Here is a 16,974-nt window from a genome sequence, read left to right on the forward strand (position 1 = left end):
GAGATTTTATTTGCGAAAATTAAAGGGGAAAATTAACAGGCGCCCGTAGGAAAATTTCCACTAAATTCAACCTTTAGAATTAAATATACATTAATATAATACTTGAACAATTTTTTCCACTCGGCAATTCATTTCAAATATTTTCCGACTGACTTTACCTTCAGCTTGGTTGGTCGCACATTAATAAATTACCGTTTCAATTTTCCACCTGAGTCAAATAGGAAGGAAAAATCTATCAATATGTATTTCGTAACTTCGTAATATGCTGACTTTCGACTTCCAATTTTCTACCATTATTTGCTTACGACAGAAAATTGAAGGGAATATTTTAAAGCTGTACAATTTAAGCTTCTCAACTGGTAAATATCCGTGTCTACTAAATAAGATGGAGAGTTTGTTAATTTGAACGTGCCAATCCCCAGAACTACATGTTAGATAGAAAAATCTTCTTTGCATTTGAACACCCATTTTTGAGGCAGACAATAACTTATATTATGTTTAAATGTAAATATGGGATGTAAGTTTTTATGAAAGTCAGTAATTATATCGATGAAAATTTATATTGAAAACCAAGACAAATAACATAGTGAAATACATGGTTTATAAAAATCCGGCTTCTAAAGAGATTAAATTGGGGAACAAACGTCATTTGAGCGCAAGAAATTACAGTACGATTTTAAAAATATGTAAAGAACTCTTTTCTCGAGTTCATATATCGAACCTTTTCTGAAAGTCACCAATGTTAAATATTTTTTTTTTGTTTTTTTTTTGTTTTATAGTATATTTGATAAATTCTTTAGGAAAACAGGCGGGCGAGGTGATATGCAGCGATATGCAGTTTGTGTATTGCTAAGGTTAGCGAAAGAAAGTTTATTTGGGAAACTTATCAAAATACTACGTGAAACTGGCGATAGTCATCCGTCTATCTAACTTAGAAGATAAAATGGGTTTGATTTGCATTTCTTATTCTTATCCCACTCTTATATTGTGTGCGGCACCAACTGTCAAACCTGAGGACACACTTAATTTTTGGGTTTTGGCATATTTTTTTACAACCGCATGTCCATCGTCTACCCTCATTCGGAAAGAGCTTTTTGTGATAGAGCTCGTCCGGGGAAATACTACCACCACGTTTATTTCTGCCACCGAGCAGCACTTCTCAGACAGCCGGTTGGCACACTGGGCAGCGACCCTGCTTCCTCCGTCCAAGGCCGTGGATTCTATTCCCACAACGGGAAAAAAAAAATGTTTGTGTCATGACCATGAATGTTTTTAAGTGTATTTTATTTCTAAAAAAAATATTTATCAGCTATCTTAGTACCTATAACACAAGCTATGCTTACTTTAGGGCTAGATGGCGATATATTGCTAGGTTCTGGTCTAATAAGCGCTGTCGATGTCGGCTTACCACCTATTGATGGCCACAGGGCGGCACGTTGCAGGGCGTATCCGTCGAAAACCTTGCAAAGTGTTGGCTTATTTCTAGGCGACGGTTTAAACTTACCATCAGGTGTGCCATTAGCTTATTCCGTTAATCCCTTTCCCTATCCCTATCCATATCCCTATCCCTATCCCTATCCCTACTAATATTATAAATGTCAATGTAAGTTTGTTTGTTTCACGCAAAAACTACTTAATCGATTCTCATGAAACTTTGTACACATAAGTAAAGAACGTGTTAGAAGTAATATAGGATACTTTTTATCCCGACATTAAGCTCGGTTCCTGTGGGGGAGGGGAGGAGTGTTTGACGATTTTACACCATAAGTCCGACAAATTATAACCGATTTAAAAAAAATTTTTTGTACTGTAGTGGTTATAATATGTGTTTAATTTTGCCCAAACTTTGTGAACATCTGATGATGTGGTGTGATGGATGTGGTTGGATATAGAGGACAGAACTCCTCAGCGGACAGCAGCAAACCCCTCATTTAAGGCATAGCAATACTGAATACTTCAATTTTTTTAACAACTACAACTAAATTGAATGCCACATCAAAAAACAAAATCAAACGAAGACGAAGTCGCGGGAAACAGCTTGTTATTACTATAAAATAACTTTTCTCAGAACGATGGGTTTAGGCCGTAGTAAACCACCACTACCATACGGATTGGTAGAGAACATTCCGGAGAACTCTTAGGCGTGCAATGTTTTTCTTCACCGTTATAGGATGTGATATTTTAATTGCGTGCTCGGTCCTCTTGTTAAAGAAACCGGAGCCCTAAACATTGGAGCCCTAGCTTTCACAACTTCAGTAGGCTGTCACTCCCTGAGAATCCGTTAAATATCCTCATCATTTCTTTCCGAACCCTTTCGGAGGAGTTCCTCTTCGCATGAGACTCATATTGTAATTAAAAGGCCTCCGCCTTATCCGCTATGGTAATTTGTGAACAATAAATTTTCATTTTCAATTCCTGATGCTATTACATAAAATAATTATAACTTTAATTACTTATAATAACAATGATTATAATGTTTATATAAAACTTTAATTGTATTATATATTTTTTGTGTGAGTGCTATGTGCGTATACCTACTTTTTTATGAAGCGATCATCATGTTGCGTTTGCGCAATGTATATAAAACTGTGTGTGCGGTTGACGGCGCGCAGTCGATACTTTGTCGTTCCTCGCGATAGGCTTAGTTAATTTATTTAATTTATTAATCTTTATATCACTCAAAAAAAATGCGCGTGTTTCTGTGCCTCTCGGCGATAGCCATGTTTTTGGGCAATACGAGTGCGGGAACATTGCGTGAGTTTTTAATAATTAATTATATTATTTAATAAATAATCTAATTTAATTAACTGTATCTAAAAAGCAGTGATAGCCTTGTGGTAAGGACTACGGGCTCACTTTGGGGAGGACCGAGTTCTATCTCCGGCCCGCAACTATAACAACTTCGAAGTTATGGGCGTTTTAAGCAATTAAGTGTCGCATGCTTGGAGGAAACCTGCATACTTGAGATCTGTCCACGCTTTTCTGAAATGCGTGTAAAGTCTACCAACCCGCACTTGGCCAGCGTTGTGGACTACGGCCTTAGGCCAAATCCTTCTCATTCTGGGAGAAGACTCGTGCCCTGTATTGAAGCGGTACTGGATTGATAATGATAATTAAAAAAAATCTAAGAACATTGGTTATTACTATTTGCTAAAAAATATTAGATGCGGAGCGAATTTCATGAATCATCATTTATATGGACGGAGAGAACTCGGGGCACTCAGTTATTAATGCTGATATCATTTGAGGAGTTTTATCGCCATATTTATCAGATTTTAAAATTTAAATTTATAACTTAGCCATTATTCTATTGTACATGAATCTCAAAACAAATTATATATTAAATAATAAATTGCCCGGAAGTACAATAAGCATTAAGCGTAACTTGATATAATTCGCGAAAACCGAACAAATCTGTACGGTGCAATATCTTAATTTTTTTCCGCCTGGTATTATAGCTATGTTCCTTTTCTCCTTTCGTCGTTGCCTGGAAGAGATCTCTATTTAGCGATAAGGTCGTCAAATTGTACCCTTTATCAACTAACTCTATCTTTTCTTGTTTTATGATTTACTTTCTGTGGTGTACAAAAGTTCATTCATTCATTCGTTCGTTCACTCACACCAAACACATCTTCAGAAATGTGTCTAACGTACTTTTCGTTCCGACACCGCAGTATACTCAGATGCTGAATTTACGTTGAAAATTGCTGAGATCTATTATATATATTTATATATAAATTTTAAAGTCAACATATCCTGAGGAAGCTCCTGTTTCGGAATAAAATATAGAGAGAACATTTTTAAATATCTGTCTCTGTGTATTGATCAAAGAAATTATAAAAGTAACGCCTGCTTCTATCCAAGAAATTGACAGGGTCAAAATCATGCTATTTATGCTATTTGATAAGGAAAGTTGCTTATAATTCTGTCAAATTAGTACCTACCTACATTTAAGAGATCTTTATACATAATTTGTAGATGCCAACATGAGACAAGGCATTAGAACCTATAGTATAAGGACATTTAAATCTTAACAGCGTAATGTTCAAGATCTACTTTATTACGTAAATGTTGACATAATATTAACTATAACAAATCGTCGTCAATAAAGTTTGTTACGATTTCAATGCAATCGAGGCCTTGAAGATATAACCTGCTAACCACTTTAAGTAAAGAATCAATAGGTAGTACAACATAGTTCATCATATAAAAGCTATCGACCAAAAATTTACATATGTACTCGTCGATTCGGAGACCTTCCTTACTTCCTTGTCTTTCCCTGACCCTTTGAACTCCATTAAAAATAAATAAACTGTTAAAACATGTTTTTATTTAGCTTAAACTTGATACGAAATATAATGGGTAGAGAAGTACCTACCTACCTAACTGCTAGGATGTATTGTGTTATTTTACACTCTGTGGTGCTTAGAATAACCGCAAGTTAAATTTTATTAAATATATCTAAACATATACTTCATACTATAATTTTATACTTAAATGTCTATTGTCTTATTCTTTATACACATTTAGCATAGAAACAGTTTATTAAGGGGCTAGAAGAGTAACATGGGTCAACTTTTTTATCCCTGGTATATACCTGCATACTTTGCGAACGTATACGTTCTTTAATAGAATATAATATAATCTATATAGAAATCTGAACATAAACCTGACCTTAACACCACTTTCATAATTTGCTCGTAGGCAGCTAAACCAACTTCCTTCACGAACATATTTATTTATTTATTATTGTACTATAAATTGTTATTAGAAATATAAATAAAAGAAAAAAACAAAGGAAAGATTCGAGAAATAAAGGAAAAGGAAAGCTAAGTGATCTCTTCCAGTCACTAAATAATAATTATAGCTCAGATAACTTTGAGTCGTGTTTGGAACCAGTCGGAAATGAATTGTTTTTATAAGCTTAGTAATTTTTTATGTACCATAAATTATTGTGATTGTGAACATATGATACATGAAGTGTACAAAGGAAAGCTTATCTCTATATGAGATCTCTTCCAGTTACCCCAGGATGTGAGTAAGATGATTTAATTGTTGTATAAGTCAAATAAAGGTAAAATATACTAAAAGCTTCTTCACCTGAATACGTTACCTCGTACGACACCCGCCGGTGGTGACTGCTGTATTCTGATGTCCCTTCATAACATGAAGGATATATTCAGCTGTTCTTAATGAAGAAACATTTTAAATCAATCGTCAGTAATAACCTAGAATATCGGAATCTCTCAAAATCCGGTTCTAATAAAAAATGTTCAAATAAAAAACATTGAAATCACCGTAATGACAAATATTATTAAACAGGTTGGCCTAATTCATTTGTTTCTTAATCATAAGTTTTCGCTTGTTTTGGTTTAGAAAGTAAAGCGGAAGACGCGGGCAACAGCTGGTTTTAATATATTATTTACAGGATTTTACTTTAACTGAAGTTTCAAAGCATCCGTTCATCCCATATGCTACAGTCCTAATTTTACCCGGTTGGTTTCCGCATATCGCACTCGTAGGGCTAGGATAGAGTTATGTCTACCCATTATATCGTCAATCCATGTAGAAAAAACACGAGTAATGGAAACAGATAATTATCTCGTGCTGCGCATTCTATTGGTATGTTGTTTGTCGCATCCCTGTTTTATAAGCCCTTCTGTACTAATATTAAAAAGAAGAAAGATTTTATTTGTTTGTTTGTACCCAATAGGATCCGAAAGAATTGGACAGATTTCAACCATTTCTTCGCCAAAAGAAAGCTAAACTATCACGGAGTAACACAGGCTATATATATTTTTGAAGTTATACTTCTTTTGGCGCGTTAGGTAAAAATGGTGAGAGTAAATTTTTACGATGCGCCGTCACAAAAAACCGACACCATGAAGTTAGCTATAGTCAACATTTTAGTTTTTCTAAAAAAGGTTTGACTGTTATCTTTCAATAATTCAAACAATAGGTACCTTTTTCTATTGTTAGTGTCGTTATTTCTACAAACGTAGAATAAGGCGAAAGATAAATTTTTTTTAAAGATTTTTATCTTGTTACGCCAAAGAAGTATAACTACAAACTAAGTAAACGAAGTCTAACGCGTGTACATAATTACACACACGTTTTTTTATTTAATTGGCGATCCGGAAGCATATTATTGCAATAATGTAATCCAAAGTAGCCAAATTTTGTCTATTAAATTCATTACTTGGCTTGCGCTGAGAAAACTATGAATGATACTTAAAAAGTATTTATGTGATAAAAGTACCTACGCCTTATTACCTACAAAAAGTCCGACAGGGGATATAACTAAGTACTACTAAGTACTATCATAGATAATTTGCAATACAGCTTTTCTGTTCTAAAATGTTGTTAAATCGCCGGTAAATCAAAAGTGGCTTACGTATAGATAGGGTTACAATAGTTTTATCATCAAGGGTAGGTTATATATAGCATTAAAATACTTTTTAATTTTTGCCAGTTGGACATTAGAAGTTATCGCGAGTATACATTTAAAGACTACACAGTTACTACAGACTAACAAAACATTTATTTTAAAGATCCCTTTATTGAAAAAGTTATTTTAAAAACTACACTACATAACTTAAATATCTTTAAAACTGCACCTTAATTGAATGCCACTCATCTCCCAAATAAACTATACCTGATGCTATGGATGCTGTAAAAACAAAAACAACCGCGGACGAAGATAATTAATCGTAGGTAAAAAAAAAATTATCTACTTCGCTATTACAATGATTACATATATTTTTTAAGTCGGAAGTAATTTACTAAGCTGGATTTACATTTAGACTTAGTCTCAAAACAATATTAGGTATTTATTTATTTAATTATTTTATTCATAAAAACAACAGCGTTAGTTTTGAATAATAATATTATCTCTGAGATTTTTACGGGCTGTGGTTAGTTTCTCTAACACCTTTACTGACAGCTCAGCGTGGACTGAGACTTTCTTGATAGAAAAAACTAACACTTTCTAGAATATTTTTTTGCTCGACCCTTGAGTCCATCGCAGGACCACTTTTGTCATACACGACTACTAATAGGTCCACAAGGCAGTGAATAATAACGTTTTAAATTTGACAGACGAATATTTTCTACATATACTTCAATAGTAGTTTGTACAGTTTGTTGAACTTTCTAGTGTTATTGAACTTTACAAAAATTCCTGGAAGAACTTGGTATCTACCATGTACCCAATGGCGTGCAGGGTATGCACAGGGAATGCAGATGATATAAAGTGAAGAAAATCTCCAGTATTCGGTCCTCCAAAATTGAGAAGGGTTTAGGCGTAGTCAACCACGCTGGCCCAGTGCAGATTGGTAGACTTCACACGCCTTTTGAGAAAATTATGGAGAACTCTGTATATTCTCTCTATTCAGAGTTTCGAATAGAGAGAATCCCTCGAAAGTGAAGCCGAAGTCCTAACCACTTCGCCATCACCACTTCCCCACCTACATATTGTTTTAAATTTTGTTTTAAATATACTACGACAATACACACATCGCCATCTAGCCCCAAAGTAAGCGTAGCTTGTGTTATGGGTACTGAGACAGCTGATGAATATTTTTTTATGAATATAATACACATAAATACTTATAATATACAGATAAACACCCAGACACTGAAAAACATTCATGTTCATCACACAAACACTCTCCAGTTGTGGGAATCGAACCCACGGCCTAGGACTCAGAAAGCAGGGTCGCTGCCCACTGCGCCACTCGGCCGTCAACTTGAATTGTCAATTGAAAGGTCCAACTTATTGCGTGCGTGCTCGCATATCTATTGTTATAGATTTTTTTTGAACTTTAATGAGTTATTAATAAAATCGCCCTTAATGACACTAGTTTCTCATTTCCTCGTTGATGTACCACGTTATATGAGAACCGAAAGAAACAATTTTATTATTTAAGTCTTTATACTGACTTTGGATCAGCTTCGCCTGGGACTTAAGCCTCCTCCAGAGACTTTCACACTGTCCTCACCTGCGCTGCACCACATTGATCCTGCCTCCTTTGTAACATTATCTTTGTCTCCCTTTCATTATTTTCCAAATAGCAGGAAAGTCTCTCAGTTAACAAACTTTCACTAATACTACCTTAATCTGTACATTCCAACTTAAGTTCTGCGGGACCACCTTTTCGGACTATAATGTCATTATTTCATCCTGGTATTTTCCCTATACATGCATTTTGGTGACCCTAAGTTTGTAGAGCTCCGATGAAATTTTATTTTATCCCAAAACCACTAAAATCCGTAAAGTAGGTTGAGGGGTCAGCTGAATACCCAGTTCAAGCCTAGACTTTTTTTCACTAAAAATAAATTTACTTATACCTATAAAAAATATTTCTAAACGTTGCGACGAGCTCCACGTCTGGCTGAACTTAGTTAATAATACTAAATAAACAATAAGCGATGTAAGATAATAATCCTATACCCAAACTATTTTTTAAATTGCCTATAGGCCGCTGGTCTACCTTCTTTTCAAAAAATGTATATTTTGGTCTCCGACTTCATGGCAGAAGTTTCAAACCCCTCTTTTGCCCAGTTAACGGATGAATTTTCTGAAAGCGGATTAAAGGACAGTAAAAGACATTGATTTAATTAATATGTTTTATAAGCTCACTGGTAAAATATATATCAATAAAATATATCAATTTCATTAAAATAGTGAAAAAGCTTTATGTGACAAAAATTTACCCGGGTAAATACTACTGCTATGCTTATTTCTTGCGACGTTCCGGTCTGAAGGGCGCGGTTACCGGTGTAATTACAGGCACCTGAATCTTAGGTTGCCATCAACCTGACGTGTTCGTTACATACCCTGTGAAGTGTTGCTTTGTTTTTAGACGATGGTTTCCACTTACCAGGCTGGTCATCTGTTTTGTCCGTAAATCATTACTATAAAAAAAAACTTAGTTTATTTGCTTATATTATTCGATGGAGCAGAAATCCGGCGTTGCGGCGCGTCGCGTGCGCAACATAGGAAGCGTGGCAACACTTCAATCTTGATTGCGCGTCTCGCTTACACTACAGCCGCTATTGTATCGCTAATTGCAGCTCATTATCATTGATTAAAGACATATTTATTTATTACACGAGGAGTGTGGTGACGGCAGGTAACAAAAAAGTTGTCACAACCCCTTCTATTCCCGCGGGTGTCGTACGAGGCGAATAAGGGAAGCGGAACTGAAAACTTTTAGTAGCCTCTGTGTTACTACTAGCGTTTAAGTACTGTGATCACTAATCTGCCTGCCCAACGTTGTTGCTGTCGATCGTTGTTTTGGATGGGCCGTTGATTAACAATATAAGGGTTACAAGATTCAATAATGGGTGGGGAGAGTGCTAAAAGCTCGACGAATGGGGGAACAATCTAAAGGCTACTTTGAGAGTCCTACTTAGGGGTCACGTCGGGAAGTTTAGGTTGGTTGGACTAGCATTAATAGATATCGGAAGAGTTCGAATATAGTTCGAGGCACGCGCCACTGACTATTCTAAGTTATGTGCGTTTTTAGTGTAGTATATCACTTGCTTGAACGGTGAAGTAAAACAACCAGAGGAAACGTGCATGCCTTCTCTTTTGAAAGGCACGCACGTTTCCTCTGCGCCTTTTTATTTTAATAACAAACTCTTTTGGGACGTACTATCTTTTGTATTTATAAAAAACAATACGGTTTTTCGTCTTTACAGCGTCATTCATCAAACCGTGTTCAGCATCAGATCCAAACTTGAACCAATGCGTCGAGAAGGTTATAGCTGCAGCCGGTGCCAAGTTCGCGAACGGCATCCCCGAGCTAGGAATCCGTCCCCTGGACCCCGTGGAGCTGGGCCGGGTGGTGGTCAACAACCCCGCGCTGAAGATCACCTTCGACGACACGGTGGTGACCGGGCTGGGAGGCTTCAGAATCAACTCTTATAAGTATGTTGGTTGCCATTTAGACAGCCAGTTTCGCTCTCATCTCCCGCAAGATAGTTAAATGATTGTAAATGTTGATGTTGGGAAACGAGCAACTAATGAGTTTCTTGCCGGCTCTTCTCGGTAGAGTCTGCTTTCCGAACCGGTGGTAGAGAGACATATAGACATACTTGACGTTTTAAAAGTGCTTAATAAGTAGGCCTACTTAAAATAAATAAATTTTGAATTTTTGAATTTTGATAGCCTACCAAATTGGATCCCCTTTGCGGGGCTGTGTATTTGTTATGTGTATTTTATGTGAAGGAAAATATTGCAAGGAAACTTGTACGCCTGACAGTTTTCCGTAATTTTCCCAAAGTACATCAATCTGCACTAAATCCTTCTCTTTTGAGAGGACCTGTAGTGGGGCCTTCAATGGATCCCACATATAAATTATTTAGCGAACAGACTTAGTTCTGCAGCATACGCGGTGAAAAGATTCGTCATATGACTAATATAGACACTGGGCTTGAGTATTTTAGTTATTTTCACAGCATTATGTTCTACGGCATTTTATTATTGGGTGATGCTGATATAGATTCTATTTTCGTCCTACAGCTGTTCGTGCAATAAATAAAATAGGCCCAAGAGAGTAAATAAGGGATACATTTAAAGAAGTTAAAATAAAGACGGTCTATAGTCAGTACATATTTGAAAAATTAATTTATGTTCATAAAAATATAACAACATTTAAAAAGAAAATGGACTGTAACAGTATAAATATAAGAAGCATTAATACACTCGTTGTGCAGTTTACTAGGCTACATAAAACTACTAATTCATTCCAGGGCAATTGTAAATTGTATTTTACAATTGCCTCATAGCTGGGCTTCCTCTATTATTTGAGAGAGAGACTTAGAGCTGCCCCAATGCGGGTCCATGGACTTTTGCGACAAAAACCCACAAACGTATAGGAAACCAAAATATGTGATCTTATAATATTGATTTCCTTTTGCATAGGATCCAACCAGAAAAGGGCAAAGCGGTGTTGGACTTCACGGCCAACGTGACGCTGAAAGCACGTTACGTCATGGACGGACAGGTGCTCATCCTGCCCATAAAAGGAGACGGCCAGGCCAAGATTAAGATCAGTAAGTAATTACTGTTTGCTCAGTGTCACAACGTAACGTTATTTATAAAACTACAAGTCAGCCGGTGACAACCATCTCACCTGGTTTTAATGATACAGACGTAGATGGTTGGTATGGCAAATATGCTATATCCGTACCCCTAATCCGTAGATACCATAGACGTCTTTTTATTAAGATTTCTATGGTTTCTACGTAACTTCGTATAGCAAAGCTTAGTCACTTAAAGTAGACACGATATAATCTGCATCAGACCAGACCAGAGTAAAAAGAGAAATAATGAATTTTCAAAAAACTCTCTTATCACAGAACCCTCTCGACGAAGGTTATTTATTATTACTAAATTATTAATTTATTTATTGCACATACAAAAACAAAATACAAAGAGAAAAACATAAAAATAAAATAAAATAAATTTGAATTGTTCCACCAAGCGATTGAGTGTCCAGAATGATGTCCCGTAGAAACCGATTAGGTTAGGTTTTAGGTTTAACTGCCTTACTATTAACAAGTTAACCTGCTACCATCTTTCACTGCATCATCTTTTACCATCAGGTGAAATTAGCAGTCAAAGGCTTGACTTGAAGTGGTATAAAAAACTCAAAATAACTTGTGCATAATTGAGTGATGGCATGCTGCTTGTCCACAGCTAATCTGAACATCGTCATCAAGTACGACTTCAAGACAGTGGACGGCCACTGGTTGGTAACAGGCCACAAGGACTCCTACAAGATGGACGGCGCGCAGTTCAAGTTCACCAACCTCTTCAACGGGAACAAGGACCTCGGTAATTTTTTTTTTAAAGTAATCCTTGCCGGAATAAGCAGATGTCCCACCCGATGTTAAGTATTAAACCATCGCCTATAACCAGAGCAACAATTCACATGCATGAAAAGGCACTTCCTGCAACATGCCACCCTGTATATCCATCAATTTGAGGCGTAGGTACGCCATCAGAACCTAACACAGCATTGCAACAATGCTACTCTTTATCATCATGGGCTTTCCAGCCGTTGGAATTTGTCGATGTTCTATCTAAGTATTTATTTTATCGATCAATACCTAAAGATTAAGATTGCGTGCAAATTTTAAGTAAACTAAAGGTTATAGTAAGATGCAATAGGCGATTCAAGTCGCGTTATAGGCTGGACTTAGAGCAGGAAATCTAACCACAAAATAAATATTTTGTGGTTAGATGCGTGATTGATAGTCCGTTGTGTATTAAATAAAATAAATAAAAAGCCAGCAGTCGTTATTTGCAGTTTGTTTGATATCATCAGGCCACCGTTTGCTAAATAACTTCAATGCCACCCAGATTGAGTTATGACTAATGGTGGTGACTTTGCCGTAATCAATGAATCCCAAATATAGATTGGGTATTACCTACATAATAAATAGGTACCTTCTTATTACGCATAAGGTTCAAGAGAGTTAGAATAATATAATCTTTATCAAAACAAAATATAAGTAATTATAAACAAAAAGTCGATTTAAACAATCTACTTACTAGAAACGGACATAAATTAATGATATATGCATGTCGTCTGAAGTAAAAAAAGTAGATGCTTTTAAAACATATCTAGTAATATTAGATCTAGCTTTACCTAAGATTAAACAATGATTTAAAACACATTTAATCAATCGTGGTTGCTACACGATTGATGAATTGAATTCCTGCGACAAGGCTACTTGGAAGCTCTCTCATCTCTCTCATAAGATAGAAGTTTTATTGAAAAAGTGCAATCTGCTGAGTTTCTTGCCGGCACTTTTCGTTAGAACAGATGGTAGAGTGACAATAAACAGACTGACGTGACGTTTTAAACGTGCTTATAAACTACGCTTACTTGAAATAAATTAATTTTAAATTTGAATTTCAATTAGAGTTATGCAATAGACAGTGGTATCGGTATAAGGTTTAAAAGCATCGTTATGTAACCTAAAGTTTGGTTTTATTTCACCTTCAATCAAAGGTCGATCACGTACTTATTATCATTCTACGACAATTAATATGCCGCCCTTGAATTATGTACCCAATACAAATTATTTACCAACTATTATATATTAGTAAAATATATTACTACTTAGTTAACCTGTATACAGAGAACCTGTAGTTTATAGGTGTTAACATTAAAAAAACGGGCACTCTTGTGTCTCTGAAGTTATACATAGTCTAGTTGACGAAGGCATAAACGATGAACCAAAAAAATGTTCGTAAAGGAAGGACAAACGAACAAACAAATAATCCAATACACTTCCGCATTGATGATATTAGTATGGAATATTTTTTACCAAAGAATAGACGTATTGGACAGATTAACTGGATCACTGTTGTACCCTAAAAGGAGTCCAGCATGCGTACAGTTGCCTCTTGACTTTTATTATATTACCCACAGTAAACATTCACATATTACACCTATTACAGCCGACACTACACTAAAGTTCCTAAACGAAAACTGGAGCATAATCATGCAAGAGATAGCGCCACCCGCTATCGACCAGATCCTGCATAACTGCGTGGAGAAGGTCAAGATGCTGTTCGCGGCAGTGCCTGCAGCTGAACTGCTCACCCAGTGAAATGGTGACTCTTTGAACTTTGCAACGGTTTACTAACATAGCTACCGTTTACTAACTTAACTACCGTTTACTAACTTAGCTACGGTGTACTAACTAATCAACCGTTTACTAACGTAGTCTTTACTATACTTATCAGGGATACCCTGTTACTAACACTCATCATCATCTTTTATGAGATAATATTGTTTATTCAAAATATGGTTATTTGTTGTTACTTATACAGAGTTCCATTATTTATTAATTCACAATGAAATCGAATTAATACATAACAATTGAGACTAGAAACATTATAATACATTCATTACGATTTTATTATTCAAAATAATGTCACTTATTGAAAAAATAATTCAGCGAATAATAACATTTGTGAATCAGGGATTTATCCTTAGTAACTAAAAAGACAAGAAGGTATTCGCAGGATTAATCAAAGTAAATTTTTACGTGGCCGCTCCGTTTACTTTTCCATTGCGACATAACATTTACTTACTCGTATTTTATTCGCCGAACTTATGAGATTCCAAAATGAGATTCATATAATAGGATAGATATTGTTAAATCTAAAATCTCATTTTGGAATACTCACCAAGTTAACGTCTCAGTCTTAAACCCACTACGCTGCTCTAACGTGGGTTCGTGGTACGTAATTTTTAACGTGCTTTCGTTTTCATTTTCCAGCGGACACAATCCACGCGGTGATCAACGAGCACTGGGAGCCCGTGATCCGCGACATCGCGCCCACATCCTTCGCCACCATCATCACCGCCTGCGTTGACGAAACCAAAAAACTCTTCGCAGCTGTACCCGCAGTCCAACTGCTCCTGCCTCTCTGATTCGCACTCCTCAATCTTCATTCCTTCATCATTCGCAGCCCATTAACTTGCAGGCTATAGGCCTCGTCTCTCATAGCGGACGGATAAGAGCATTAACCCACTAAGCTGATCCAATGCGGTTTGGTGGGCTATAATATAATGATACATCTAATCACATCTACTTTTATATTATGTTTGTTTCTTAAGATTATTGATACAAAAAGTTACAAGCAATACTAAATACGAACTAAGCAGTAATTTTACTATTTCCAAACTGAGCAATAGTTGGTTATATAAAACATGGAACGGTACATCCAAGCCCAAATCTGGAACGCACCTAATTATATAGGGGATGCCATAGTGTCGTTTATATTCCGGCTTCTTGCTGGCTCGCTTATAACCCAGTGGACAGGTTAAGGATGATGAACTCTATAATTTCGTTTTTAAGTGATAGACTTCTGTCTATGTAGGGCATAAGGAAGGCAACGGCAAAATCTTTCGTTTAAATAATATAAATTCGATAGTACAAATTCGGTTGTACTTAGCTACTTCAATATCTACACTAAATTGACATTTCTAAAAGTAGGTAATGCCATCGGTTTTGACAAGGAAAAGGCGGTATGAAAAACTTATAAAATTGGCAAATTAACAAAAGGTTTTTACATATCTAAACATGCACAGCGGTAGGTGCGAACCAGCATTCGAAACTTGAAGGTAAGATTTCGAGATGCAAATATTCGTACTAGGTAATCACTGATGCATGCGAATCGATGGCGATTGTAGCAAAATTATAATGTTGTGCCTACCAACTATGTAAAGAAATTGAAATTAAAATTGTACTCAAAATTTGACTAACTACTAAGGCTTTGCTTTAAAGTTGCAAACTCGACGTACCTACAGTCACTATAGTGTTAAAAAATTGATTGAAAATATAATACTTGTATTAAGGCCAGCGGTTGTGGTTAGTGAATAGTGTTATAATTTCCGTGTAACCTGTAATTTACTATCGCTACATAGTACTCATTCGCTACTATATTTCAAATGCAATATCCCTTTTCTTCATAACTGTACATTTACCTAACTGCTTAAAAAAGTTAGGCCTTTTTGGTACTGATTACAGGAATACCAACCTTGTATTACTTAATTAGAGATGTAAAAATACCGTATACTTAATACCTACTTACTAAAAACAAGACAAAATAGCGAAATTTGATAAGTTTTAAATGAAATTAGCCAGAAAAAATTCTTATTAAATTGTGGGTATGTAGAAAGAAAAAAGCGTCTTTAAAAACTTTTTTTGGGTCAATTATAGATTAGCTTGAATTAAAATGCAGCTCGATTTGTGTTAATTAATGTAACAACCAACCATCTTAGCATCAACCTATTTAATTAATCTTTATTAGGTAATTAGGCTAAAAATGCTGTTCAAATTAAAATAGATTTATCTAGTAATTTTCAACTTGCAACTTAAGCCTGGCTTGCGTCTTAAAAACTGATGCTAATTTGAATAAATCTCCAAATTAAATTGACAAGTCCTAAATAGTGTTGTCCTCCAAAAGGACTTGTGAAACTTTACACGTGTCAGTTTATTACGTTTGTTAGGTTTGTGTAGCTAAGTAAGTTCCAGTTAGTACCACAGAGTTAGCACTACTGTTATATTTTTAATGCCAACGCGGCAACGCTATAACAAACAATTACTGATAAGACGTTAAGTGATAATTACTTTAAGTTAGTGTTATAAGTAGATATAGTTACAATTATTAAACTAATTATTTCGTACCTACACTTGTTTTTCTTTACTTTAATTCTAAAAGCAATTTTATACAATGGAATTATTTGTGGCCTAGAACACAGAATCTATATATCATATATTGCACCCCATAAAACACAGGTTAAATTCCAGGACAAACTTTTTATTTAAATTATTAGTAAATAGGATGGATCCGTTGCTGGGATAAAAGATTCTCTCATGTCAAGCTTAGAACCGCCCCTTGTTTCAAATACAGAGTGGTGGACTTTATTGGAAAATTAATTGCAATGAGTTGCATATTTCTAAAGAACTTTATACGTATAGGGTTTTACTTGCTATTTATTGTTTCCAAACCGATAACTCAACCGAGTTACTCGGTTCCGATTCAGCAAAACCCGGGCTGCGAGCGAGCGATTACTATCTGCCACTTAAAGAGCATTTTTAGCAAGTTTGGTACCTATAGGTACCTATTATACAGGTTGTAAGTGTATTTTATGCAACTTTAGTACCTACGTGTCGTTTACAGAAAGCAAGTGTCGATTATTCAAGTTAAGTACGTCTGGTGTACATGTTACAAGTGCGTTTATGCAAGTTTAGTATACGTATCGTATACAGGTCGGAAGTGTCTTTTATTCAAGTTTAGTACGTCTCATATCCAGGTCAGAAGGGTCTTTTATTCAAGTTTAGTACGTCTCATATCCAGGTCAGAAGGGTCTTTTATTCAAGTTTAGTACGTGTCGTTAATGCAAGTTTAATACGTCTCGTATACTGGTCTCTAGTGTC

The 16,974-nt window shown here is 35.7% G+C and overlaps 1 protein-coding gene across 1 annotated transcript; it reads left to right on the plus strand.

The window, feature by feature from the left end:
* The first annotated feature begins 2,618 nt into the window (after positions 1-2,618).
* On the plus strand, positions 2,619-16,220 carry LOC120629943 (circadian clock-controlled protein daywake-like). The gene is made up of 6 exons (XM_039899036.1): positions 2,619-2,754; positions 9,706-9,934; positions 10,931-11,061; positions 11,708-11,845; positions 13,481-13,636; positions 14,308-16,220. The coding sequence occupies exons 1-5, from the start codon at positions 2,688-2,690 to the stop codon at positions 13,630-13,632; spliced, it is 717 nt and encodes a 238-aa protein (XP_039754970.1). The 5' UTR covers positions 2,619-2,687; the 3' UTR covers positions 13,633-13,636; positions 14,308-16,220.
* Positions 16,221-16,974: the final 754 nt, after the last annotated feature.

This window comes from Pararge aegeria, chromosome 15 (assembly GCF_905163445.1).
Source record: "Pararge aegeria chromosome 15, ilParAegt1.1, whole genome shotgun sequence".
In the NCBI taxonomy this organism is placed as follows: Eukaryota; Metazoa; Arthropoda; class Insecta; order Lepidoptera; family Nymphalidae; genus Pararge; species Pararge aegeria.

Excerpts from the sequence above, each read along its gene's own strand:
- LOC120629943 (XM_039899036.1), top strand. The coding sequence starts at position 2,688 with ATGCGCGTGTTTCTGTGCCTCTCGGCGATAGCCATGTTTTTGGGCAAT. Across the intron at positions 2,755-9,705 it reads TACGAGTGCGGGAACATTGC|CGTCATTCATCAAACCGTGT; the intron begins GTGAGTTTTTAA and ends TCGTCTTTACAG. Across the intron at positions 11,846-13,480 it reads CAACGGGAACAAGGACCTCG|CCGACACTACACTAAAGTTC; the intron begins GTAATTTTTTTT and ends CACCTATTACAG.